At 42.0% G+C, this 26,168-nt stretch overlaps 1 protein-coding gene across 3 annotated transcripts in view; it reads left to right on the forward strand.

Moving 5' to 3' along the window:
* The first annotated feature begins 860 nt into the window (after window positions 1-860).
* The window catches only part of TTC12 (tetratricopeptide repeat domain 12), a 46,616-nt gene continuing 21,308 nt past the window's right edge, over window positions 861-26,168 (forward strand). For 2 of the 3 annotated variants that reach the window (XM_045836392.1, XM_045836402.1), the window contains exons 1-9: window positions 861-935; window positions 1,941-2,031; window positions 2,235-2,307; window positions 10,919-11,082; window positions 11,663-11,684; window positions 12,436-12,513; window positions 13,339-13,460; window positions 18,384-18,443; window positions 23,262-23,333. In XM_045836392.1, the coding sequence (XP_045692348.1) occupies window positions 2,250-2,307; window positions 10,919-11,082; window positions 11,663-11,684; window positions 12,436-12,513; window positions 13,339-13,460; window positions 18,384-18,443; window positions 23,262-23,333 (576 nt within the window). In that variant the 5' untranslated portion in view covers window positions 861-935; window positions 1,941-2,031; window positions 2,235-2,249. The remainder of the gene's footprint in view (window positions 936-1,940; window positions 2,032-2,234; window positions 2,308-10,918; window positions 11,083-11,662; window positions 11,685-12,435; window positions 12,514-13,338; window positions 13,461-18,383; window positions 18,444-23,261; window positions 23,334-26,168) is intronic. The other variant, XM_045836384.1, reaches the window with a different exon arrangement.

A 26,168-nucleotide genomic window follows, 5' to 3' on the forward strand; every position in this document is an offset into this window, starting at 1 on the left:
AACAGGCCCTGTTCTCCACAGGGCTCCTTTGTCTACAGGGCCTAGGCCACATGACAGAGTCAGCAAGCTATACTTAAAATAAGTGTTGGATCTAGGACGTCCTAGTTCAGCTAGTTGGATCTAGAGGGGTCCCATGCCTGGCCTCCTCTCCCCTCACCGTTAGTTCTATCCCCAGGGACTCCTGGGTCACTCCAAGCAGGTTTCTATAAAGCACTCACAAATTTTCGAGAAGTCCCAAGTGTTTCTTAACATCAGCTTAAGCTCATACTGAGACTTTTCCCTAAACCTACTTTCCTCTCCTTTTAATCCAGCGCATAATACTTAATTTTTGTTTTAAAAAAATAGACTGGAATCTCTTTAAGGATGGGTGCATGTATTCCAAGTGTGAAGGCATTTAACATTTCATTCTGCTCTAAATCCTATGATTCCCTGGATACGGATGAGAAAACTAAAGATCAGAGAGGTTACATAACTCTCCGAAAGTCTCACATTTACTAATAAGAAAAACTGGATTGTCACCAAACCTCTCTCAACCAATACTCTGGCGATTTGGGGCAGCCAGGGATATATTAAGCTAATTGGAGGGAGAGAGAGACTCACCTCCACTTCTTGTAAGAAAAAGAGGCGAAAACCTGGCGCGGATTAGGGTCTGGGGGGGGGGGTGGTTACTCAAAGCCTCCTTTTCTTTCTCCCCTTTCCAGAGTACCCACAGGGCACCCTGGCCCTCTCTGCAGCTCGCCTTGAATTTAGCCGCACACACCTGAAATAAAGTGCCAGGGTAGCCAAGCTGAGGGCGGGGCCACGCCCTCCCCAGCCTCAAGCTCCCTGGCCACGCCCTCCCCTGGCCCCTCCTTCCTGGCCACGCTCAGCCCCGGCCGGTGACGACCTACGACCGCGCACAGCCGCCATTTGCCGTCTAACCCTGACCGCTTCAGGTTAGTGCAGCGGGGTGGCCCGGGGTCTTCCCTGGGACCTGGTCCTGATCTGACTGTCAGAGCCTAAGAGAGAACGCTGGTTTGGGCCCCAGCAGAGGGGACGATACCGGCTGCGGCCTGTGACCTCCGAGGCTGGCAGCGGTACTCCTCGACGCTTTGGAGAGGTTGCCGAGCAACGTTGCCGTCGGCCCCGCCCCCCCGCGCTGGGCGGGAGGTGTTTCTGGAAGCTCGTAGGTGCCGGGTTCTCTTCGGCACAGCTTTCCTTGGCCTCCGCTACAGTAAAACTTGGAGCGCCAGACACGTCACCTTGCCGTGGCCTCGTGCTGTAGTGGGTTCGTTGTTCAGGCAGTGTGTGCCCTTCGATCCCTGCTCTGGGAGCAGAGGGGCTGGCATCTTTAGCCCCTCTAGCTGAGGTCTCATAGCTTGTAATTGGTGGAATCTCAGAGATAAAGTAACTCACATCTTGTTTGTGGCAGATTGCAAATTCCCAGTTACAGGTGCATTATACAACTACTAAACCGTCTTGTAAATCAGAATCACCTGGAGAGTGTTTACAATGATATATTTCTGAGTACTATTTCACTGACCAAGGAGCTCTGGAGCCAAGGCTGAGGAATCTATATTTAACAAGTTTTTGCATGATTTTTATGGTTTGCAGGTGAACATTTGAGAAACATTGGGTACACCATGCACTTTTTCACTGAAACAACTGGGAGGTAATAAATCTAAACTACCTGGAGAAGATAAGAGACACTGTTGCATGGTGCCACAAGTTCCAATCCCTTCGGCCAATTTGTAGTTCCTCTCCTCAGAAACAAGCCAGGTCATGTTTCACACCGGTTTTGGACATTTAGATACAAATTGTCCTCTCTCTGTTTACCTGTTACACAGCCAGGCCCAAGCTTCTGGCTAAGTGAGTCTGTCATGATCAAAATCAAGCGTTAGCATCCTTCTGTACCTGTAGAGGCCTGTCAACTGCTCTCCTCCTGGTCTCCTTCCCACCAGGTTCCTGAAACACAGCAGCTCTTGTTGGCTTTGGAGGACCATTTTGCAGAGTGGTTTCCCCAGTGGAGGGACAACTGGCAGCTTTCTGGAGGTATCACCACAAAATATGAGTGTTCTTGGCCTTAATAGCAGTAAAATAGATCACCCTGCTGTCATTGTGCATGACATCTGTAAAAACAAATCCTTCTTAAAAATAGTCACTTGGTTCTTAGTCTTAGAAGGCTAATGAGCCTGAGAAATTCTGTTTAGTGTTTCATTATTATTAAGTTTCATCATTTATGCTGTCTCCTTCAGGGATTCTGGTTCACAATGGCTGACAATCAAGAGAAAGACTTGCAGAAATTTCTTAAAAATGTGGATGAAATCAGTAAGTACCAGTGAATCATAAGCAAATTAAATTCTACTTTACATTAAGTTATTTCCTGGTTTGCCTTGACAGGTTTATAACTCTTAAGAAAAAAAATATAGTCGAAATTAAACAGAAATGGTATTGAGAAACAAGTATTATTAGAGCCTGGGGGTAGTATTTTCTGGCTGTTAATCAGTATCAGAGAAGTTGTTAACATTCTATTGGAGTTCAGGCTGACAGCCATATTTTTGCCTTTGCCATATTTTGTCACCTTCCTTGTAGAATCAGGTTAAAAGGACCTTCTATTTCCCCATAGCTAATGAGCCTACCTGTCCCCTTTGAGATTACTCAGGTGCCCTGTTGATCAGTCTCGGATCCCTCTTGGTTTAGAGTAAAAACATTTCTGTGTTTGAGCTGCTAAGGCAAAATCAATTGTCTTTCCTTCGGGATTGATGGAATTACATTGATGTCTCATGGTTAGCATACCCATCTCTCTTTCTGTAGACAAGAAGACCCCCTTCCTCAGCTAAGACAGTGGGATCTCAGAGGACATACTCTGATCTCACAGACCACATTCAGGAGATTCCTAAGCAATCGATTCCTATTTAAACTTAAGGGAGCTTGTCTGAGGATAGAAACAAGCAAAAAAACCAACTTACAAATCCAGTAGACGTATGTTGAAATTGCTGCTTCTCACAGGTTCTATGGGTCCAGAGAATAAAAAGTTTTAAAAAATAGTTTGGGTAACTTGATAAATGGTATATTTATAATGGTTAATGGTTCTTTGTTTTTATCATGGTCCTCTACTCTCCCTATCCCTAAATGTTGTTCTGTGGAGTTCTGGCCATGACCTACTGCTCATCTTTCTTTTCAGGTGTTCTCATCATAGCATATGGTTTTAACCCATTCGTTGATGACACTTACATCTCAGTTGCCACCCAGCCCTCTTTTCTGAGCTGACTGCCATGTCCACTGTATCCCCCCCCCCACAAACACTGTAAACTTAATGCTTCCAAAATTGAGTTTCTTCTTCCCCCTCTGTCGTCGCAAATGAAGCCTGCTTCTCCTACTTTCACCTTCACTTTGGCCTCAGTAGGTGGCTCCACCATCCAGAAATTTACAAGTCACAATGGACTCCTCCCATCTCTCAGTTGTAGAGTCATTCAGCCATCAAGTTGGGCTTCTTTCTCCAGCTCCATCCTCCTCCCCAGCCCTCCCTTTGTTCTGGTCCTCCTACTCAGAATCTTTAAGCAACCCTCTGATTGTTTTTCCTACCTCCAGGTTTATACTCCCCACAGAGTAATGTATCTAAAATGCAAATCTGACCCAGACACTTCTCTGCTTGGATTCTCTCCACAGTCACAATACTTTTCAAGCTCTCATCAGGACTTAAGTCCTCCTGTGACCTTTCTTTACCTCTCACTGCTCTCTAAGTCACACTCATGCAGCAACAAAATGCTTTTAGTTCTCGAATAAGCATATCCTGATGGTTCATACTCTGCAAGATGTGTTTATTATTCCCCCTGCCTCCCCATTGTCCTTTGCCTAACTTTCGTTCATACTCAGAGTTCCTTCAGGTACTGCCCAATAGATCTTTCCGTGATGACAGAACTGTTATATAAATAACCTACCCTGTTCACTGTGGCAACTGGTAGCCACATGTGGCAACTGAGCATTTGAAATGTGGCTGGTGCTACTTAGGGACTGAATTTCTAATTTTATTTCATTTATAATTCACTTAATTATGTGTATGGATTCTGTACATCCATTTCTTGGGTTTTTGTGAGGTATTGAATATTGCTAAGCACTGGAGAGCATGGTAATAATAAACAAGAATTACCTGTGTTCATGGTATCTACATCCAGTGGGAAAACAGACACTAAACAAGTAATTTCAAGTGTGATGTTCAATACAAAGAGAGACTTGCAAAGTGCGAGAAACTTTAACTCAGTCTAGAAGGGTGTATTAGTCTGTTTGGGCTGCTCTACAACATATTCTCTTACAGTTCTGGAAGCTAGAAATTCAAGATCAAGGTTCTCTTCACATTATTCTTTACATTCAGTAAAATTTAGATCAAAATCCTAAAAGTGTCTTGTTTAGAATTTAACAAACTGATTTCAGAATTCACACAGAAGAGCAAAGAGCTGAGGATAATCAAGATATAAATAAAAAAATAAGATAATTTTGTAGAATAATAAGAAGGTGAGATAGCTCTTTCTACCAATAGTCAAGGCTTATTATAAGGCAATAGTAAATATGCATGGAAGTTTAGTATTGGAAAATGTGAGTAGTCTAGTAGAGTGGAATGAAGAGACTAGAGCAGATTCATACATGTAGATTCATGCATGTAACAGGGATGGCATGACATATCAGTGGGGAAGGCAAGGGATCCTCGACGAATGGTGCTGGTGCCCTACACAAAAGTCAACTCCAGGTGGATTAAATACCTTAATGAGAAAAACAAAACTTTAAAACTTTTAGAAGTCAGCACGACATAGTACATTTGTAACCTTAAAATACACAAACATCATACATTATGAAGGACAACATTGGTGCACTTAACACATTGAAATAAAAAGAAATTCTCTTCAACAATTCTTAAAGAAAAACAAAAAGACAAAGCATACCCAAGGCCAAGATGTTTGCAAATACATATAATCCGTTTAGAATATGTAAAGAAATAATAAGAAAAAGACAACCCAATAGAAAATTGGCCAACAATAGGATAGGCAGTTCACAGAAAAGGAAATCCAGATGGCCTACAGACAGATAAAAAGATGCTCAGTCCCAATCATATTTTGGAAAATGCAAAGGAAAACAGTGAGATATTCCCATCCATGAGAGTGGAAACAATTTGGAAGCTGGACAATAGCAAATGTAAGAAAGCATCTGGAGCAGTGGGAATTCTTATAGACTGCTTATAGGGGTAAAAATTGATACAGCCATATCCTAAGAATGTGTCACATATGAGCAAAAGGAAATATGTATACAGACATTCAATTTACCATTTATTTCCTATACCAAAAATTTAAATTACAAAAAAACTGGATGTCCATCAGTAAGAGAATGGACTACCTATGGTATATACAATGATTTACTATATATGAATCAACTAGAAGTATCTGTAGCTTACAAAAGAATGCACACTTTATAAAACCATTTATTTAAGATGATTAAATACTCACATGTATGTAACAGTGAAATGCTCAGTCTCTGACTCTTTCTTAATTCTAGCCTGCATTGTACCCATGGCCTAGCAAACAGCTCTTGCTATAGAGGTGCTAGTTGTTGGAGGAATTCTGCCTGAGGCTTGAGTTTTTGGAAGAATAGTCCCTGTCAGAAAGTACTTCTCCTAAAGAGGTGGGGAAATATGTACAAAATAATGTCTGTTTATCCAAGATTTGCAGGAGTCTCAAGGCTGGACTCAGACCATCAGGGGACAAAGAGATTTAGAGATTGTGTGCTCTTGTTTGGATCCTGTGCTGCGTGTGCCCAGATGTCCGGGATCATCGATCACCTTTTGTGTCTCCCATGTGTTTCTTCCCTTGATTTAAAAGAAGCCTGAACTTTGGGCTTGGGGAAGTAGGATTTAAGGAACCTGTAAGGCCGCTATATTCTCAACTGGGTATCTTTTCGATCAGTAAACCTTTTCTTACTTCAAACTCTGAGATTTTGAATATTGGCCTTTGCAAGTGTCAGGTACATGAACTTTTGAACCAGTAATATTACCTAACCAAAGTGGGGTTTGGCTGCCTGTTACCACCAAAAGGCAAATTCTAGAGGCAGAGGCTGGTGAAAAAGGGAAAGGGGTTTTATTCTAATGCTGAATGATCTGGGAGAATGGGGAACTCCCTGTCTCAAAGCTGATCTCCACAAAACCCAGCTGTCTTAAGCAAGACCAAACCAAAGGCAGTGCCCAGAATTCCTGTTCTTATCTTTAAAGAAGTGTCCTTTAGAACCCAAGGTGGCTGCTAAGTGGTCATCCAGGTAGCTTAGCTTGTTCCCAGCTTCTGTCTGCCTTCAGGCTTCCCCCTGGAGGCTTCATGTGGAGCCAGCACCACCATTGTCCACACAGCTTCTAGGGCCAGAGAGTGTACAAAGGCATCAGCAAATGTTCCACCAGGTCAGCAAGATGGTAAGACTCCCACCTGAAGGCTGTGGGTCATGCAGCTGCCAAGGTCACATGGCCAATGGAGACAACAGGTCAGCACACTACCTGAATGCAGGTCCTGAACAGTGAGCCAGGAGCAAGAAAGAGATTTCTTTGTTTTCCTGAGTTTATGGCATGGGACAGACCAGGTGCTTTCTCAGAATAACCAACTAACTTTCCAGACTTTCACATGCTTTGGGTGGGTCCACCTCCCCACCAATCCCTTCTTTCCTCTGGCTAGACTGACAGGACTATTTGTTCCAGAACCATCCCCCACTGCCATTTAACCTCTATTGTACATGTGCCTGCTTTCCCCAGATCCTCCCCCAATCTGGTACTTGAAGAGGGGAAGGAAGGCCTTTTCCCCTCTTATTCAGTTATCTTGCTAGTCTTTAATGTGCTTGGTGTAAGAACTTCCTCCTGCTTCCATCTTGCTGGGGGCAGGGGAGCATGCTCAGTGCAGTGTGGAAGTGCCACAAAGTTCAACGTGCTTGTGGTGGGCCTGGGCAGCTTGCAAAGGTATTGTCTAGCTGCACATCTCACCCTCAGTGCCTCAAGGAGCCCAGGTTTTATCCCCGTTGCCTAGCTCCATCTCCCCTGGTGGCCCTTCCTATTTCCTGCCCTCAGCCCACTCCCAGCTGTTCAGACAGTCTGTCTATTGGTGTCAGTAACACACATATGCAAATACCCTAGTACACTGCAACAATGGTCACAGATTCCTTTCTTCCATCAGGAGTAGAGTCTGTTTCTACATCTTTTGAATCTGGGTTGGCAATGTGACTTGCCAAAGGGATGTTGATAAACATGAGACAGGTTGAAGTTTGAAAAGTATGTGTGCAATAGGGCTTGCTTTCTTGACACTCTTGTACACCCCTGCCAGAAGGTGAAACCCACTTTACCTCATTGCTTCCATTGCTGGAGCCAACAGCCAGCCAGCTTTTAGGATAGAGCCACTCAGATAACTGATAGCTGGCCATGAGCATGTCTGAGCCCAGCCGAAAGCAGAACTGGCCAGCTAAGGTCAGCCCAAACTGCAGTCTTAGAGAATTGGGAAGTAAGTAAAGCTAAATAAATGATAGTTGCTTTAAGCACTGAGTTTTGGGTTGGTGTGTTATGCAGCAAAAGCTAAATGACACAAAATATATTAAGTGTTAAACATGCTGAAAAAAAGCAAAACATGCTAGAGAAGGATACTTACTAACTTACAGATGGTATGGAAACAAAAATGTCTCACTATTTTCTGTTTGACATATTTGACAACTAAAATATATGAAAAATTACCTTGATGAGCCAGTGGAAAATGAAGAAATAAGAACAGGAAAATGCCTTTAAATGGTTTAGTTGTGAAGGGGAGGAGATAAGGCCTTGGGAGTCATTGAAAGTGTATAAATACCGATGGGAAGACACTGGTAGAATGGGAGAGGTTGAACGTATTGTGGGAAGGGCATAATTAATTGGTGATGCAAGGTTCCTGGCCATGCAAAGCAGTGTAATGGTATGGTGAGCATAGGATGAGAGGTTAACGTCATAGGCAGGAGGGATACTTTTTCCTTATAGCAGGAAAGAGAATGGATGTGGATACAGGCAACTTGTAGTTTTGCTGGCAGGAAGTTGGAGTTGCTTTCTGATGGCATCTCTTTCCTCCCTACATTAATAAGCAAGATCATCTGTTTGAAAAGGCCAGGTCTAATTTGGAGACAATTTTGAAAGTCTGGGAGAATGCTAGGATGACTTGCCTGTTTGATATTGTGATTTGTGATAAGAAATACATGTTTGTTCTTCATCCCTGTTCCTGGCACAGAGCTCCTAAAACCCTTGTAATTTCCTAAGTTATAAGACAGATAAAGGTATCTTGATATTCATAACAAACCCCATGTATCCACACCTGAACTTATGTTAGTAAGTGATTTTTTGATCCTAAGGGTGGGGCTGGTTGCCAGGGGAACCAACCCTGGGATCGGAGAGTTGAACTTTAAGTTCCACCCTGTGAGGAGGGGAGAAGGACTGGAGGTTGAATTGATTTCTAATGGCCAATGATTTGATCAATCATGTCTATTTAGTAACACTTCCATAAAAACCAAAAGGGCAAGGTTTGGAGACCTTTAAGATGTAAACACCTGGAGACTGGGGACTAGTGGAGTGCTCAGGGCTTGGAAGCTCTGTACACTCCTACCACATGAATCTCTTGCCCTATGAATCTCTTCCATCTGGCTGTTCCTGGTAATCTAGTAAGTGAAATGTTTCTCTGACTTCTGTAAGTCACTCTAGCAAATTAATCAAACAAGAGGAGGAGGTGTGGGAACTTCCAACTATAGCTATTTGTTCAGAAGCACAGGTGACAACCTGGGCTCTTGACTGGCCTCTAAAGTGCAGGGGTAGAGGGACATGGAAGTCCTGTAATCAGGCAGCATGGGGTCTGGCCACTTGTTGCCAAGTACAACAGAAAGATTTATGGGGAAGGAAATAGGTTTTTATTAACAGCGTTCCTAATTTTAGAGGACGGGGAACATTCCTGTTCTGAGATGACTGAGACAACCTCTCCTGCAAAGGACAGAAAACCAGCCACCCCCTCAAGGGGCTTAAAGTCGAAATCCATGTCCAGAAGTTCCCCATTATTGCTTATTTGTAGTCCAAGGTTGTTACTCAAATGGGTCTCTGTCTCTCCAGTTCCAGGCTCTTTGTCTCTCTGGTGCCACAGTCACCATCGTCTTGCAGCCTCTTCCTCTCTGTCTCGGGCTCTGGGGTGCGCTGCCAAATCACTCTAGGTGGTCGTGCAGGGGAAGATCCATCTGCAAAGAACTTCCCAGCTCATGCTTCCATGTGCTGCTCTCAGGGCGAGAGAATGGAAGCAGTCCAGGACCTGTGTGCTGTGCTGCACTGGGTCATTAGCATCCCAAAGGCTGGAGCCTCATGAGGCGTGCATCCCACGGTGGGACCCTGCCTCCCGGAGCTGGCTTCCAATCATGTAGGGCCTAAGCCCTGAGCAGTCCCAGTGTGTGGCGCTCCTGCCTGTGTGGGGCAAAGCAAGAGAGAAGCTTCCATCCGCCTTCTGTTTAAAAGTCCTCTCCCAGAATCCTATGTGCTCCAGCAGCCAGTGAGAGTGTTCAGCTTTCCGATACTGTGGGCCAGTGTTGGCCTTAATTGCTTTTGCCCCTCTTCTGGCTGCCTTGTTGCATAAAGGGGCAGAGTCTCCAGTCGCACATACTCTGTACAAGCTCCCCTCTGCCATGTCACGAGCTGCCCTGCTGCCTAAGGAGTCTCCCTCCTCTCCTCTCCCTCCTCCCTCATTGGGAGGGCAAGCTGCTTTTAATCTTCAGTTCTACCTTGGGCTTTTCTCCTTGCCTCCTGCCTTCTCCAGAGATTTGGCCTGATCTTTCCATTACAGTCCTATAGGCCTAAGTCCTTAATCTGTGGAATCTGCTGCTGTCTCCAGTTAAGTAGTGTCAGAATTGAGTTGAATTGTAGGATATCCAGCTGGTGTCAGAGAATTGCTTGGTGGTGTGGGAAAAACACACAAGGAAATTGGTGTCAGAATTATACTGGGATAACATAGGATTGCTGAGCATCATTGACAGTCCAGTTGAGTTAGGACCACTTTCCCTAGGCATCTGTCTGTCTTTCTCTATCCATCCTCAGCACCCCTAAAAAAGGTCTAGAGACGTGGAGAGTGTGATTTATTTAGAGCTGGAGTTTTGTCTGGCAGGTAGGACAGTAGCCAAGTGATGCACTGTGGGATCCAAGCTGGGCGCACAGTAAAGTAAAGACAGATGAGGGTAGAATTAAGAGCTGTTGTTTTATGGTCTCAGAGCTGCCTTTATTTACCTGTTGTCTCCCACATAAGACTGTAAGCTCTTTAAAAATAAGAATCTTTTTTATTCATCATTGTTATAGCATTCTGCATAATACCTAACTCATAATGAGTTCTACATAAATGTTGTTGAATTAAATAAGTGGCTTAAAATTCTGTTCCTTGGAAGTCATGGTTAAATTCTCCTGGAGCTTTTTCCAGGCAAAACAAATCCTGTTCTTAATTTTTTCTCATTGGTTCTCGTTGCTCTAATTTTTGTTTTCTATTCAAAACCTTCTTTAAGAAACAGAGAGATGCTGGTTAAAGGATATAAATTTTCAGTTATAAGGTAAGTATGTTCTGGGGGTCTAATGTACAGCAGTTAACAATACTGTATGATGGAGTTGAAACTTACTACGAGAGTAGATTGCAAATGTTCTCACCATACATACACACAGTAATTATTTGAGCATATGGGTATATTAACTAACCTTATTGTGGGAATCATCTCCCAATATATATCAAATCATTGTTGTACAGTGTACACCTTAAACTTACTGTTACATGTCAATTATATCTCAATAAAAATGGAAAAATAAAAGTTCTTTCCTATGTATGCTGTACAAGTTCTTTCTGGTGAACAGTCTTTCCTATTGAAGACTTTGAATGATCATATCTGATTTGTTCTGTAGCTGCTTTAATCCAAGAGATGAATTCTGATGACCCAGTTGTACAAGAGAAAGCTATCCTCAAGACAGAAAAGAGACTGCTGCTCACAGAGGAAGACCAAGAGGAGGATGGATGCAGAACCACCTTGAACAAGACCATGATCAGTCCTCCACAAGCTCCTGCGAAGGTTCCCTTTTCCTATTGTCAACTTACATAAATAGATATAGTGAGGGGGTCTGCCCTGAAAGCAGAGGAAGTGGTAGTTTAATCTCAAACTGTCCGGTGAAGCTGAAATACTTTTGATTTTTTTTAAATTAACTAGATTTATTTTCCACAAGGAAGTATAAACTCTGATTTTTTTCCCTTGATCCTCTGGGTCATCTTTAAACAACTATTTGAGTTTGTTTTAATGACAGTTTGACCTCTCTAACCCCCTAAGCTTGTGACCATATTTAAGTTATACTGTTAGGGTATATTCTACTAACTTATATGTTCAACTCATACAGCCGCAGCCACGGTCTGTGTCACCCCAGTGACACAGTGTCACGCCCAGTGGCGCAGACTTAGTCCCACGCCAATGGTGCCCATAATCAGATCTCCCAACTTGAAGCAGTTTCCCTGAATTTTAGGCCCTTCAGTAGTGATGGTTAAAGAAACAATTCTACTCCCCACATGTAATCAATGCCTTCTTGGTTTGTATACTTATAAGTCAGAGTTGTTTCTGAAATTTGTTTCTTTGTTTTTATGATAACCTGTGCACCCTGCAGAATGCAGATGAAGTAAACTCAGGTAAGGACAGCATCTCTCTTCCCAAAGTGCATCATTTTTTAGGATCAGTGTTTGTTTGTTTTAACTTACTGATTTGAGAGCGAGAGAGAGGTTGATTTGCTCCACCCATTCATGCATTCCTTGGTTGCTTCTTTAATGTGCCCCGACTGATGATCAGACCCACAGCCTTGGTGTATCAGGACGACGCTCTGACCAGCTGAGCTACCTGGCCTGGGCAGGATCAGTGTTTAGCCCAGACCCTCAGATTATAGCCTCTGGGTTTACAACAACCCATGAACAAAAACCTACTGATGACACAGTTCTGTTACTGGCTGTCAGAGACAACAGCCCTCCGAGGTTTTCTCTGTTTTCTCCTGGCCAATCTTTTATGTAAACTCAGGTCAGTTATTCTGAATCTTCCAGTGTACTCTTAGCTGCTCAAGGGATCCAGATAGTTTCTATGTTGTTCGGTTCAAAAGCTCATTGTGCTAAATGGAACAAGAAATCTGTCTTCAGGGAAAAAACTCTTTTTAAAAGTATAATTCAAATTTAAAACATAGACATAGCCATCATATATAATAATATCACACAGACCATCATGTCGAATTAAGATGCCATTTCAGGTGTGCGTGTGTGTATGTAGTGTACCTGCATGTGTGCATGAGCAGTGTGGCTCTAAAGCTTTAAAGTAGCTTTCTTCTGAATATGACACAAAGAACTGATTTTAGTATTGGATTTTTCTTTTTGATATTTGAAATTACTCTGCTTGCAGAGGCCTTCTTGGCATCCATGGAGAAGGATGCAAAGGAACGTGCCAAGAGAAGAAGGGAAAACAGAGTCTTAGCAGATGGTAATTGTCAGTCTTCACTTTTCAGCAGCTGGGATGATTGGTGCTAGAATGAGCACATGAGCCTTTCTGCAGATGTTTGAGGACTTCAAGATTCCCATGGGTGGGTTCATGGTGGGCCTAGGCAGTGGGACCTGGCCAGGTAGGAACCACCTGTCACTGATCATTGATATAATGAAAAGGGCACAGAGCAGAGCTGTCAGTCAGCCTCTAGAGTCCAGCCTCAGGTCAGATTGAGCAGGTCAGATTGAGCAGTACCAAACAATATTTGGAGCTTAGGGAGGGACGGGAATGAGGTACTGCTGCCTAGCCTGAGGCATAGATGAAGAAGTGAAAAAGAAAAAGGAATCAAGAAAACAAAGATGTGAGAAGGGAAAGGAGAGATGAAAAGAAAGACAGGTTGTGTATGTGGCAGGGGCACACATGGCAGAGAAGGCTTTCAGCATTGACTTTTAAACTATCCAGGGGCATGTGAGCTGCAGATCTGAATGATACCATATTTGCTAGAAAATTAGTTGTTTGACGCTTTTTATAAAATATTGACTCTGTAGACTTGGTCTCTGTGGCAAACTTGGAGTGGTTCTCAGCCTTCAGGCAGATAACATTTACTTTTTCTGAGAAGCAGCTTAGAAGACTTGGGGTGAATTTGGAGAAAAAAATCCCAAAAGTAACCAACCCTGACATATCTGAAGAGAGAAACGAGTGATAAGTCCCATCTGGGTTGATGCAAGCTGTGGCCTTCAAAGTAGGGTTGGAAAATCAGGGGAATAAAGTTTGAATTTTCTACTGTGTGGGGAGAGCTCATCTGTGTAACTCTTATTCTCATAGCCCTAAAAGAAAAAGGGAATGAAGCCTTTGTCAGAGGCAATTATGAGACAGCCATCCTCTGCTACAGTGAGGGTTTGGAGAAGCTGAAGGACATGAAAGTGCTGTACACCAACCGAGCCCAGGTCAGTGTGCCAAGAATGTGTCCACAGGGTTTTCTCAGGGAACAGAGCCACTAAACTTGTGAAACAGAGAACGATGAGACTAGAAGGTACCAGTGGTGTGACAATAACTGGCTCTGGTTCAGTGTGGGGGAACCTGATTTGTATGGAGCTTTTGCCATGCTTTTTACACCAATTTCCATGGTGTAAATAGTCTCACCATGGTCCAATTTCAAGTTACCAACTTGAAATCTTTGAAGGAGGACTTGGTAAAAGCTATATATAATCAGTTCTCTCCTTAGTGTAAGTCAGCTCCAGTGCATCACTGATGGTAACCAGGTACTTTTCCATGAGTTTAAAGGAGAAAACTAGTAGAATGAAATGACCTATGAGACCTTGAGACTCTGCCACCACTGGATTTGTCCAGCCTCTTTTGTCATGGTAATCTAAACTCCTGAGGGCTCCTCTTCTGCTAGCTTCTTACTCATTGTCTCAATCCCTCTTGGATTAAGATTCTGCAACTGGGGTAGACTGGGTAACTGATAGCCTAGAGCCAATTATGAGTTTCTAAAATCCCTGATGCCTCAGTTTATTTTATCACAGGTGAGCTCAGTTTCCTGAAATGTGAGGTAAAAACTATCACCCAGATGTTTATTATCTACTACTTAATTGAAGGTACAAGGTTGATAATTCTCAGTTGAAACAAAAATGTCACCTGTGGCGTTACCTTTGACGAGTACTTGAGTTTGTGTGTGGTAGAACTCTGTTGCTCAGACCTGGAAAACTGATGGATTCGTGGACGTGATTATCTGGTGGTCAGTATCTGTCAGCAGGACCTGTGTGAGAGGGCCATTTGCAAGAGGAAGAGCCCTCGTCATTCCCAGTTTTTGTGATTCAAGGTTAAGAATGTCCTGCTGTGGTATGTTGAGACCTTAGGAAGCCAAAAAGTTTGGGAAGTGACTGCAATTTAATGATAGATGCACCCAAGCATGGTATTACCTTATTAGTTTGGCAGCTGGAGTTAGACTAGAGTTGAGATGTCACTTAACCGCAGCCCATTTGTGGAGAAAAATTGTTATAAAGAAGCAGCTGGTAAACAAAATGGCCAAAGATTGATTTAGCAGTGTACACTTTACCACCCTAACAAGATCATAAACTTTCTGAGAGCAAAAACTGCCATATGCTTGTCCCCTAATGCTTGTTGGATAGCAGCTGTTCCATAAATCCCTGTTAAATTTTGTAACACTGGATGCACAGGAAGTCCATTTGGGAATTAAGTTTCTGTTGACACTTCAAAAGAAACACTTAAACACAAACAATTAATATAATAATTATAGTTCCTTTCTATTTATCACTAAATGCATCAATAATAAAGTTCCACTTCATCACTGAAACATTTACCTACTGATTCTTGTTCAGTCTTGTTACTCTAAAGTTATTTGAAAGCAGTAAAATTGAATTGCTTTTCAAATATTACATAATTCAGACATATCTAATTCAAATGGTCTATACCCTGGTTTACCTAAATTAGTTAAATTTTTACTGTGCTCAAGTTTAAACAGCACTTTGATTAGTTCTGGAGAACCACATCAAGAATGACTGTAGATAAAAAATAAGTAAAAGCAATAAAAGCTCTGGGGAAACAGTTCCTCTCGGCTTCCCCAGAGAAAGCTTATTTGGAGACAAATGCAAAATGTGCTGCCTGGTGTTACAAGTCATTTAAATCATTGACTATTTTTAAAATGCCTCCCTGTTTGCGTGCAGTGTTCAGAAACACTTAATGAGGACCCTGTGAATAGAGTGTTTCTTCTTGCTGGAGAGAAAACCTGCCCTTTCGTCACTTTGTTTTTCCCCTGGAGCTAATGTTATGATCAATAGATTGCTGGTGTAATTTAGATAAATCACTTGGAAAAAGTAGTTCTTAAAATGTGGAAAAGCAAAAGAATGGGGAAGTTACAGAGTGTTGAATTCAGGCTTTAAAAAGAGCAGAAGAAAAAAAGAAAAGAAAAAGGTGGTAGAGAAATTGTTTAAGCCCATTTAAACCTTTTCAGAGTCTGTATGTTTCCCAAACAGCAATGTCATGAAATCATGGCTACAGTTGTCTAGAAGGATGCTAGCTTACCTCTCACGTCCTCTGACTTTCAAATGCAACCCTCATCCCAGGAGGAAAGGATGGTTCCTTATAGAACAGAAAGCTCAAAGTTGTCCACTTCAATTAGTACAGAATCCAAGTTAATGAAAGCATTACATAGCAGCTTCTTTTCTAGTGATGCAAGGAGGTGCACTGCAGGAATTCATTAGCTGTCTATTGCCTGTTCCCTCCTTATTTCGGTTGAATGCTGGCATTCCGTATGAGTTATAACACTGACTCCATAAATGGCTTGACCATGGAAATACCTCATCAGATTTATTGATAAGAATGTGACAGTGCCCAGGGACAGTTCTGATTATGGGCATACCTACTTGGAGTATGGGCTGAACTAGTGGTTGATGCAGACACTGGCCTGCAGTGTCTGAGTCTTTATGGACGAAATGAGACATTCACACGGACTACTGAGTCCAGTGGAGGAAAAGGGACAGCATGGCTTTTCTCTCAAGGGGAGCAAAAGTCTTGGCCCTTCCTGTGACTGGCCTTTATTGGGTTTCTCAGCACATTACATGATGGTCCTCATTTACCATGCACAGGTTCACTGTAAGTGGTTACCTTTTATAGAAAACAAAGGAGCCAATGCTGCGAATCACATCACAGAAGAGGGATATTTGCAAATGAAAAGGCAAAGTGGTTGAACTGGTTATACTCATCCTTGGAAGGTTTAGCATGGATTTTAGGAAGTTACTTTGCGATAAATGTCCTCAATTCAGGGTGAGGGAGTTTTTTAGCAAGAGCAAGACTCAAAGCGGCCTAGGCACATGGCAGGCCTGATTCCCCATGGGAGAACCTATCTGTGGGTGTGGGTCCTGTGCATCTCCGAGTGGGAGCTGGGCCCCTGGCTTGCAGAATGAACTCCTACCATGGTGACTGACAGGACTGTGGAAGAGCACTTTTTCTCCTGGTGCCTGGCTTTCCTTTCTTGTAACATAATGGGGTGATCACTGCTGCTTGTGAAGAACTTTCCAAAAGAAGAGCACTTAAAGTCTACTTAGTGAAACTTGATAAGAATTTATTGATCACCTGTTGTGTCCAGTAATTAATATAGAGGGCACAATAGCCATTTTGCTTGCTGTTAGACAACCTTTCATCTGTTTACACGCTACTAATTCTTTGAAACTCCAAGTGAACTAAATTTGGTTTAGTTTGAGTGGATCACTGAATTCTGAGTTAATTTTTGATTTTCTAGATTTTCCCCAATTCTAGGAGGTCTCAAGAGAGTACCAAGGACTCATTGTGATGGTCTAACTCTTAAATGTCAGCTCCTTTCTTATATCTCTTTCTTCTTGCTGTGTTTATGAGGAAAGACGAACTTTACCTTTTTTTGGTAACATCCTTATTGAAATATAGTCATCATACAGTTCGCCCATTTAAAATATACAGTTCACTTGTGTTTAGTATGTTCATAGAGTTGTGCAGCCATCACCACACTCAACATTTTCATCATCCCAGGAAGAAACCCTTTAAGTAGTTCCCCCCGAACCCAACTCCTAGCCCTAGGCAACTAATCTATGGTATGTCCAGTTTCTGCAACTTTAAGCAAAATGATGTATGATGAAACCAATTTACCCTAGGGTAATTGATATAAATAACTTAAGTTCCTATGGCATCTCACCAATATAACAAAGTGGCACTGAACAAAATTATGTTATTTGAAGACTGGCTATACCTTCTATCCCTGCACATCTGCGAATTGTGGGCATTTTATGTAAGTGAAATCACATACTAGTTTACCTATTGTGTCTGGCTTCTTTTATTTAACATAATCTTTTCAAGGTTCATCCATGTTGTAATGTGTATCAGTACTTCATTCCTTTTTATTTCTGAATAATATACTATTGTATTGGATATACCACATTTTATCCATTCATCAGTTGATGGGTATTTGGATTATTTCAACTTCTTGATTAATACTGCTATGAACACTGGTGTACAAGTTTTTTTTGTGAACATATGTTTACATTCCTCTTGGGTACATACCCAGGAGGAGCACTGCTAGATCATATGGTTACTGCACCTAACTGGTACAGTAGGTAACCTTTAGTCTAGAGGAACTGGTGCCTTCCAAAATGGTTGTATCATCTTAACATTCCCAGTAGCTGTGTATGAGGGCTCCAGTTTTCTTACATTATCGCCAATACTTATTATTATATTTTTGTTCCCTTTATCATTTGGTTTCCTCCTAGACTATTCACAGGGGTGTAGACTCTAGAAGCTAGCTCTTCCTTTGCAGATGTGTTCAGTGTGCTGTGTATTATCTTTTACTGCTCCAGATCCTGCTCCGCTCTGCTCTGTGCCCTGAGGAATGAACTTTGTGGACTGGCCCCTTAACTTCCCTGCCTTATAGCTTCCATTTGGGTTCAGCCAATGAGGTCAGACGGAAGGAGGACAGTGACGTTGGGGTATTTCTTCTCCCAGCTTTGGCTATAATAAAAGCTGCAGCTCCCATTAGGCAGCGCTTTTCACAAAGCTGCCCTCTTCTATTTTGTTCGTTGCTCCTCCTTCTGCCCCTGCAGTTCTAGCAATGGTGATGGCTGTTCACTGTTGCTAGCCCTAGGGTTCTGGCACATTCCTGCTGTCCTAAGTCCTAAGCCCTGCCCTCACCTTGTAAATAGTCCCTTTATTAAACTTTCCTCATTACCTGAGCATGAGTATGCTATCTGTGACCTGCTGGGACCCTGACTGATACTGGTATGGACCAGTTACTTCTCATCACTATAGGACTGCTCTATCTGTGTTAAATAAAGACTGCTTGCTACTGAGTTGTATGTGCATATCAGCTGTTTGTGTCATTACAGGCCTACATAAAACTTGGGGACTACCAGAAGGCAGTGGTGGATTGTGATTGGGCTCTGAAGGTAAGAAGGTATTTTCTCTTCCACATGATGGAGCTGGGCTTGCTCGGGCCAGATGCTTCAGTCCTGAAGTGAATAGAGAGGAGCTGCTGATGTATCATGGTGGGAAAGGGTATAAGCGCTGCATGCAGAGCCTCAATTCTTCATCTATAAAATAGAATAGAATTGTTTGAGGGTTATGATAATACACGTAAAATATATGCTGCTTAGTCAGTACTCCAGAGAAGCCGCTGTTAATATTGGTTTTTCATGGCTTATGTTGCGACAGCTTATCCTTTGCTATTGTATTATCAGAACTTTGCTTCATGTGACAATGGTAATGCCTCCTCTTTCTAGAGCCAATGGGAGCATATTTCTGCAAAGTCATTCTTTCTCATCAGTTTGTGCTTTTTTCCCTCCAGCTCTAATAACTTGGAGATGTGGTATAGCATCCTCTATTTGTAGAGGATGCTACAAAATTCTTGTAGTAAAAAGAATTCCTATTGGTCAGCCTGGATACTAGTCAGGCCTCAGGCAGATAGCATAATATTGTGCTTGGTATTTACCATAGTGTCTGAAATTTACCAAATTAGACATTTAAAGGTAGGGACAAATAAGAACTGTTGGTAGAAATATTAGAAGAGTTTTTTTAAAAGAAATGTCCCTAAGATCACTTCTTAGGGACATTATTTCAGATGCCTAAATATTTAAATAGCCCTCAATCCATGCTGCCTAAATTACTCTGTCATAGGGACTTTAACTGGGGAAAAAAAAGCAGTGCTTCTTATACTTCCTCACCAAAGAGCTCTTAACAGCACAAGCATGAACCCCTGGAGGGTGTAGAAGCAGAGAGCATGAGATTTCTTTTTAGACATGTGTTTTATCTTAAAACTTTGTGTGAATTTTGCATTGCGCTCTATAAAATTTATCTGCTTGTCTTAATATATTCATATTATTTTAAATAATATAATCAAGCAAAACTGAAGTACCAGGAGAATGTACCAGATTTCTCTTATGACTTGACTCCCCAGTGTGGCACACCTACCCCAGCCAAAGGAGCGCATGGCTCGAGACTGGACCACATTCTGACAGGAGCATATTGGCCACACCCACTTCCTTATTTTTTATTACAAGGGTAAGCCAGGGAAACAGGAGTGAATTAGAAACTCACCTTTGCTAATAATGGTTGTGAAACACTAAGATCCTCCAAAGCTGCCATCTGGCATGCTTGATTTCTTTATCCCTTAGAATGTATGGCAGCAAATCCTGTCCTGTGGTATTGTCGCAGTCTTTATGTTGCAGGAACTGCCCAAAGCTGAAGACATGGGGTCTTCACAGCTCTAGCATAGATCCACTAACCTGCTTTGTCACTTCATTGGGTCATGCTTTGTTTTTCAACCATCTCTCTGTAAGAGAAGAGAGGGACAATGACATTTTCCTCAGTGGCTCCAGCAATAACAGCAGAGACCACCATTTGCTGCTTGCTGGCCATGTACTGTCTCATTTGAGCCTCACATTGTTCTGTTGTATTATGTTCAATACCACTGTTATCTTTATTTATCTGACATGGAAACCTAGACTCGGAGGTTAATTAAGTAACCTGTGCAGGATCACACACATGGCTAATGTTGGTCTAACAGTAAGCTGGTGCTCTGAACCATCTACTAAAACAGCCTCTTCACTGAAACCTTAAACCCCCACAACCCCTGGCTGGTGGTCTCATTCCTTTCTGAGGAGAAATGAAATCACCTCCTGGAGCTTCCAGGGGTATCTTTTCCAATCTGAAAAGGACCAAAGAGGAAATCACACCATCGTGCTGATTCAGGATAGCACACTGCTCTGTTCCCACATGTTAATGGAAACACAATGTAATTAATAGTGAAACCCAGGAAAAGCAGGCCCAACAGAGCTGACATTAAAAATGCTGACACTCAGCAGCCAACCTTATTAAATGCCCAGCGAGACTCCCATTTGAAGATGTTTGGGTAAACACTTGGAGGAATGGAAAAAATGTATAAGGAGTTCTAAAAGCTGATATTGGTTGGCTTTACATCAGAGCTATCGATTAAAAGGTTTCACTCTCTTTAAAAGTAATATATCAATAGTGAGTGTCCGTGGCACTCCATTATTAATAGTATTAGTACCTCCATACCAATTTAAGATTTTTGACACTTGGGAATTGGCAGAGACAAACCCATGTAATGGAATTTCAAGACTGATGTTCCTTGTCAGGGAAGATAAGGCAGCAAAGCTGGTTTCCACTGGGGTCAGTTGCTTTCTCAGCACAACACTTCCTGCACAATAAAACACATCTTCTGGAGGCAGGATTCCTTTTAAGGGGGGATGGGATTCACCTGAGATAATCCTGGTGCCGGTCAACACATAATCAGAGAAGAAAAGGGGAAAATCCATTAGCAGCCCTCTGCCTCAGTGCCTGAGGAAGGTAGTCCCAACGACCCCTCATTGCATAGACCCACAGAAGGCAGGACCGGGCTCAGGGGCCTGCTTTTCCTCACTGTGACCTGGTTCTGCAAACATGGGCTCTCGTGAGCAGTACTACAGTCCTCTGTTTTCCCTTGACCATGCCTTTCCTGCTTCCTCTATTCCCCACTCTGAGAAGTCTCCAGGGTTCAGTTCTTGGCTCCCTGCCTTTCTTCACTCTGCAGTTTCTCCCTCAAAACTCTTGTTTCCTCTCATGGGTTCAACTCTCATCTCTGCAAATGGCTCTCAGACCTGATCTCCCAGGGCTGCAGGTTTTCATCTGTGTGTTTGGGCATCATCTGAAACAACCTCTTCATTTTCCCACCCAACCTGGACTGACCTACCTCTTTCTGCTGATGGCACATGATGTCTTCCAGGCATCTGAACTCTGAACTTTTAACTTGACATTCTCCTTTACCCCTATCATTTATTGTTAGTTGATGCTGCTCAATTCTTTCTTTGACATAGCTCTGGCATCTGCACTTTGACTCCCACTGTCACTGGGACATCACTTGTTAGCCCCTCATTTGAAGTGATTTTTTGGTCTCCTCCCTTATCTCTCTGCCTTTTCCTCCTCTAGTCAGTTCTGCACACTGCCTCCAGACCAGTTTTCCTGCTCACGGCCACGGATCACATCCTCCTCTAGCCTGGTATTCAAGGCCCCCACGTGGGCACACTCTCTAGCTCACCCCTTCCAGCCCGCTCTTCCCTCTGCCTCACACCTGCTCCTTGTTCTGGACTGTCCACTGAAGCCCCTTGTCCTCTTCGACCTCTGGACCTTGCTCACTCCATTGTCCCTTCATCCTTCTTTCTTCACCTCCATATCATTCAAGATCCAGCTCTGATCCCTCCTCTTTGCATGCTCTTTGTTAGGCTATATTTTTTTGGAGTGTACTTCCTTCTACTGAACTGCTGTAGCACATTTCTGAAGGAGTTTTTTGTGTAATTTTTAAGCCTTTGGGGCCTGGAATCAAATGGCCAGATTTTAAATCCTAGCTCTTTCACTTAGCATCTATGTGACCTTGAACTTCTTCAATCTTTAGTTTCCTCATCTGTAAAATGGGCATAATAACTGTACTTTGTAGAGTTCTTATAAGGTTTGTATGAAGTAATGTATTTGAACCCTATGGGAAAGACTAAACACTAACGCACCATCATTACTATTATACTGCCATTCACTTAGTAACAAATCAAGAAATGATATTTATAAAAATTCATTCATCTATAAAGGGCTCTCCTATAACAATTATTGCTATTACTTCTATTGTTATTTAGCTTTTCTTTACATTGTTTTTGGTTCTGAAATGGATTGCTATTGTAACTGCAGCAACAGCCATTGATAGCATATTACCGACACTGCACTAATGTTTTACAAGTGTTTCTTCCTCACAACAGCCTGAGAGGGAGAGAGACACTATAATTATCTTCACTTGCCACTGAAGATAATTATTCCTTTGAAGAATATAAGCATCAGGAGAGTCAGGCAGCCTGGCCGGCATCCCACTTCCGGTGAGAGGCACGCCAGGAGTTCGTCCAGGGCTTTTTAGACTCCTGAGCTTCACGCGTAACCTCCTTAGATCGAAACCTCTGAAGGGCACCTGACTCAGTGTGATGCCTTGCACCTAAAAGGGATTCAGTTACTTAATTGGATGTTTTAAATGACAGTTTGTATTTCTGGGCTAGTTGTTCCCTCTGGAGTTATAATAGTTAGAAGCAGGCAGGTGCAGAGCCCCCATGCACATGGTTCAGCCTTGGCCCTAGGTTTCCATCCTCCCCTTTGAAGGCACCCCTCCTGACCTTACATGATAAGAGTACAAGCTTCCGGTATATATGTTGTAGTTTATTTCAGGGGAGGGACTTCCCAGGCCTAATGAGATGTAATAGTATTTACCCAGAATAAATTGTACTGTCTTCTAATAAAGCAGTGGTTCTCAAACTTGGCTGCATATTTAAATCACCTGGAGAGTTAAAAAAATATTGATGCCTGGGCCCTACCCCATAGTACAGTTTAATTGGTGTGGGGTTCAGCCTGGCTGTCAGAAGCTTTATAAGCATCTCAGGTAATTCTTATGTCCCACTAAGGTCAAGAGGTCTTCTAAACTAAGGGTTTCTGGTTTCCTGACTGTCATTAAATGGAAAGGAAAACTGACAAGTATCATTAGTCAGCTTGATAGAGAGCCTTCTTGTGTATCCAGGCTCCTTGCAGACAGCCTGGTCACAGATGCATGGAAAAGTCTTAGTCGTCAACTGTAGGAGCTATCCTGAGAACAAAGCTTGTCCTTCACTCAATTAACTAGGCAGGGAAGTGCTGGTGACTCCAAATCATCTGAAACATCTAATTAGTCACTCTCTTTTATGCAGTGTGATGAAAAATGCACCAAAGCATATTTCCACATGGGAAAAGCTCACCTGGCTCTAAAGAACTACAGTGTGGTAAGTTCGTAAAGGAATGTAAGTGGCATGTTTGATCGATCACAGAGCTCTGCTTCAGATTGTCTCTCCTCCAAGTTGATTAGATATTAATCCACCTTGTAGTATTTTCCAGGGTAAATCTTTAGATCTTAGAGTTGGGAAGGATGTTAAGGGTCATCTAGTACAGCCCACCTGCTGTAGAAACCACTCTGCAGTATCTGCCAGTGTTCACAGAGCCCTGGGAGAAGCATTTCTTAAGAGAAAAGGCAAAGCAAAAAAATGAAAACAAAATTTACTTGTAATCTCATCACCCAAAAGCAATCGTGCAGGTATATATTCACACCAAGGTATTATATATTGTTAACAGCAGCTTTATTGAAATACAATTCACATGCCAAATAATTTTTCTCTGTAAAATATACAATTTACCAGTTTTTAGTATATTCACAGAGTTGTGAAACCATCACTACAATCAATTTTAGAACATTTTTGTCACTCCCCCCAAAAGCCCTATACCCATTAGCAGTCACTCCTCATCCCTCCACCCCAGCCTCAACCCTAGACAACCACTAATGTGCTTTTGTCTCTATACATTTGCCTATTCTAGACTTTTCATCTAAATAGAATTATACAGTGTATGGGTTTTTGTGGCTGGCCTCTTTCACATAGCGTAATGTTTGCAAGGTTCATCCATGTTGTGGCACAGCACTTCATTCCTTTTATTGCTGAATAATGTTCCATTGTATGGAGAGACCACATGTTTATCCATCAGCTGATGAGCAATTGGGTTGTTTCCACTTTGGGCTATTATGAACAACCACGTACAAGTTTTTATGTGGACATTTACAATACCTAGGAGTAGATCTGCTGAGTCACATGGTAACTCTATGTTTAGCCTTTTGAGGAACTGCCCAGTGTTTTCCAAGGTGGATGGTTCCAGTTTCCTACGGAAACTGCAGTGTATGGTTTTATATTCCTACCAGCAGTGTATGGTTCCAGTTTCTCCACATCCTGGAGAAATAACAGTACTTGTTATTATCTGTCTTTTTGATTATAGCCATCCTAGTGGGTGTGAGTGGTATCTCATTGTTGGTTTGATTTGCATTTCCCTACTTGCTAATGATGTTGAGCATTTTTTCATGTGCTTATTGGCCATTTGCATATGTTCTTTGGAGAATTGTCTCTCCAGATCCTTTGCCATATTTGTATTATGGATACAAGTCCCTTATTGCATAAATGACTTGCAAATATTTCTACTACTCTTTGTGTTGTCTTTTCACTTTCTTGATGATGTCATTTGTAGTAGGACAAAATTTTTAATATTGATGAAGTCTAAATTTACCTATGTTTTTCTTTGGATGCTTATGCTTTTGGTATCATTGCTAATCTAAGATCTACTTCCATTTTCTTCTAAAAATTTTATGGTTTTAGCTCTTAAATTTAGATCTCTGATCCACTTTGAGTTAATTTTTGTGTATGGCATAAGAAAGGGATCCAGCTTCCCACTTTTATATGTGGATATCCAGTCACCTATCACCTTTTCTTCAAAAGACTTTCTGTCTCCCACTGATTGATTTTGGCACCCTTGTCAGAGATCAGTTGGTCATAAACGCATGAGTTTATTTCTGGACCCTCGGTTTTGTTCCATTGATCTATATGTCTGTTCTTACACTCATACCACATTGTCTTGATTCTTACAGCTTTGCAGTCAGTCAATATTGAACTGGGAAACAGTGTTCTAAGTTTACTCTGTCTTTTCAAGATTGTTTTAGTTATTCTGGGTTTCTTGGTTACCATACAAATCCAGGATCAGCTTGTCAATTTCCACAAAGAAGCCAAATGGAATTTTGATGGAGATTACATTGAATCTGTAGATCAATTTGGGGAGTATTGCCATCATAACAATGTTAAGTCTTTCAATCCATGAGCATGGAATGTCTTTCAATTTACATGATATTATATTTTTAAAAAGAAACTACGTTTGCCCTGGCTGGGTAGTTCATTTGGTTAGGGCATCATCCTGATATGCCAAGGTTGCAAGTTCAGTCCCTAATCAGGACTCATCATACAAGAATCAACCAGTGAATGCATATATAAGTGGAATAACAAATAGATGTTTTCTCTCTCCCCCTTTCTTTCTCCTTCCCCTCTCAACAATCAATAAATTTAAACAATTTTTTTAAATGTTGCCTCCTATTATACATTTTTAAATTATTTTCTTCATTGGATTTTAATTCTAAAAGTAATGCAGTTTTATTGTAATAAGATCAATAATAGAGAAGTAAAAAAAGTCCATCTTCCCCTCTCTGCCAAATTCTATTCACTCATTTATTCATGCAATTATTTCACTCAGTATATATGTATTGCATGTTTTCTATGTTCCAGGCACTGCCCTAGGCAACAGGAATACCGTAATGAACAAACTTAATTGAACTCATATTCTTGGGTGTAGGGGTGGCTAGGAGACAGATATCAAATTAAATTGATGTGTCATATGTTGTTTAGTGTTAGTGTTATTGGAAAAACTAAATCAGGAAGCAGTGAAGGTATAGAGTGGTCAGGGAGGACCTTTTTAAAGCAAAGGAGGTAGTGAGGTAAAAAAAATATGTGGATATATAATGGTGGAGTGGTCCAGATGAAGAGATGGCTAGAATGGAGCAAGCAATGAGGAGAATGATAAGAGAAGAGGTCAGGCAGGTGATGGGGTGTGTGGGGGACTGAACCCCAAGGACCTTGCCGGCTTTGGGAGGACCTTGGATTTTACTTGGAGTTAGCTGAGAGTCGTTAGAAGGTTTTGAGTGAAGGAGTGAAATGATCTGCCTCATGTTTTAATGGCTTACTCTGCTATATTGAGAA

Source organism: Phyllostomus hastatus, unplaced genomic scaffold (assembly GCF_019186645.2).
Source record: "Phyllostomus hastatus isolate PE091 unplaced genomic scaffold, TTU_PhHast_1.1 phas_contig_113, whole genome shotgun sequence".
Taxonomy (NCBI): domain Eukaryota; kingdom Metazoa; phylum Chordata; class Mammalia; order Chiroptera; family Phyllostomidae; genus Phyllostomus; species Phyllostomus hastatus.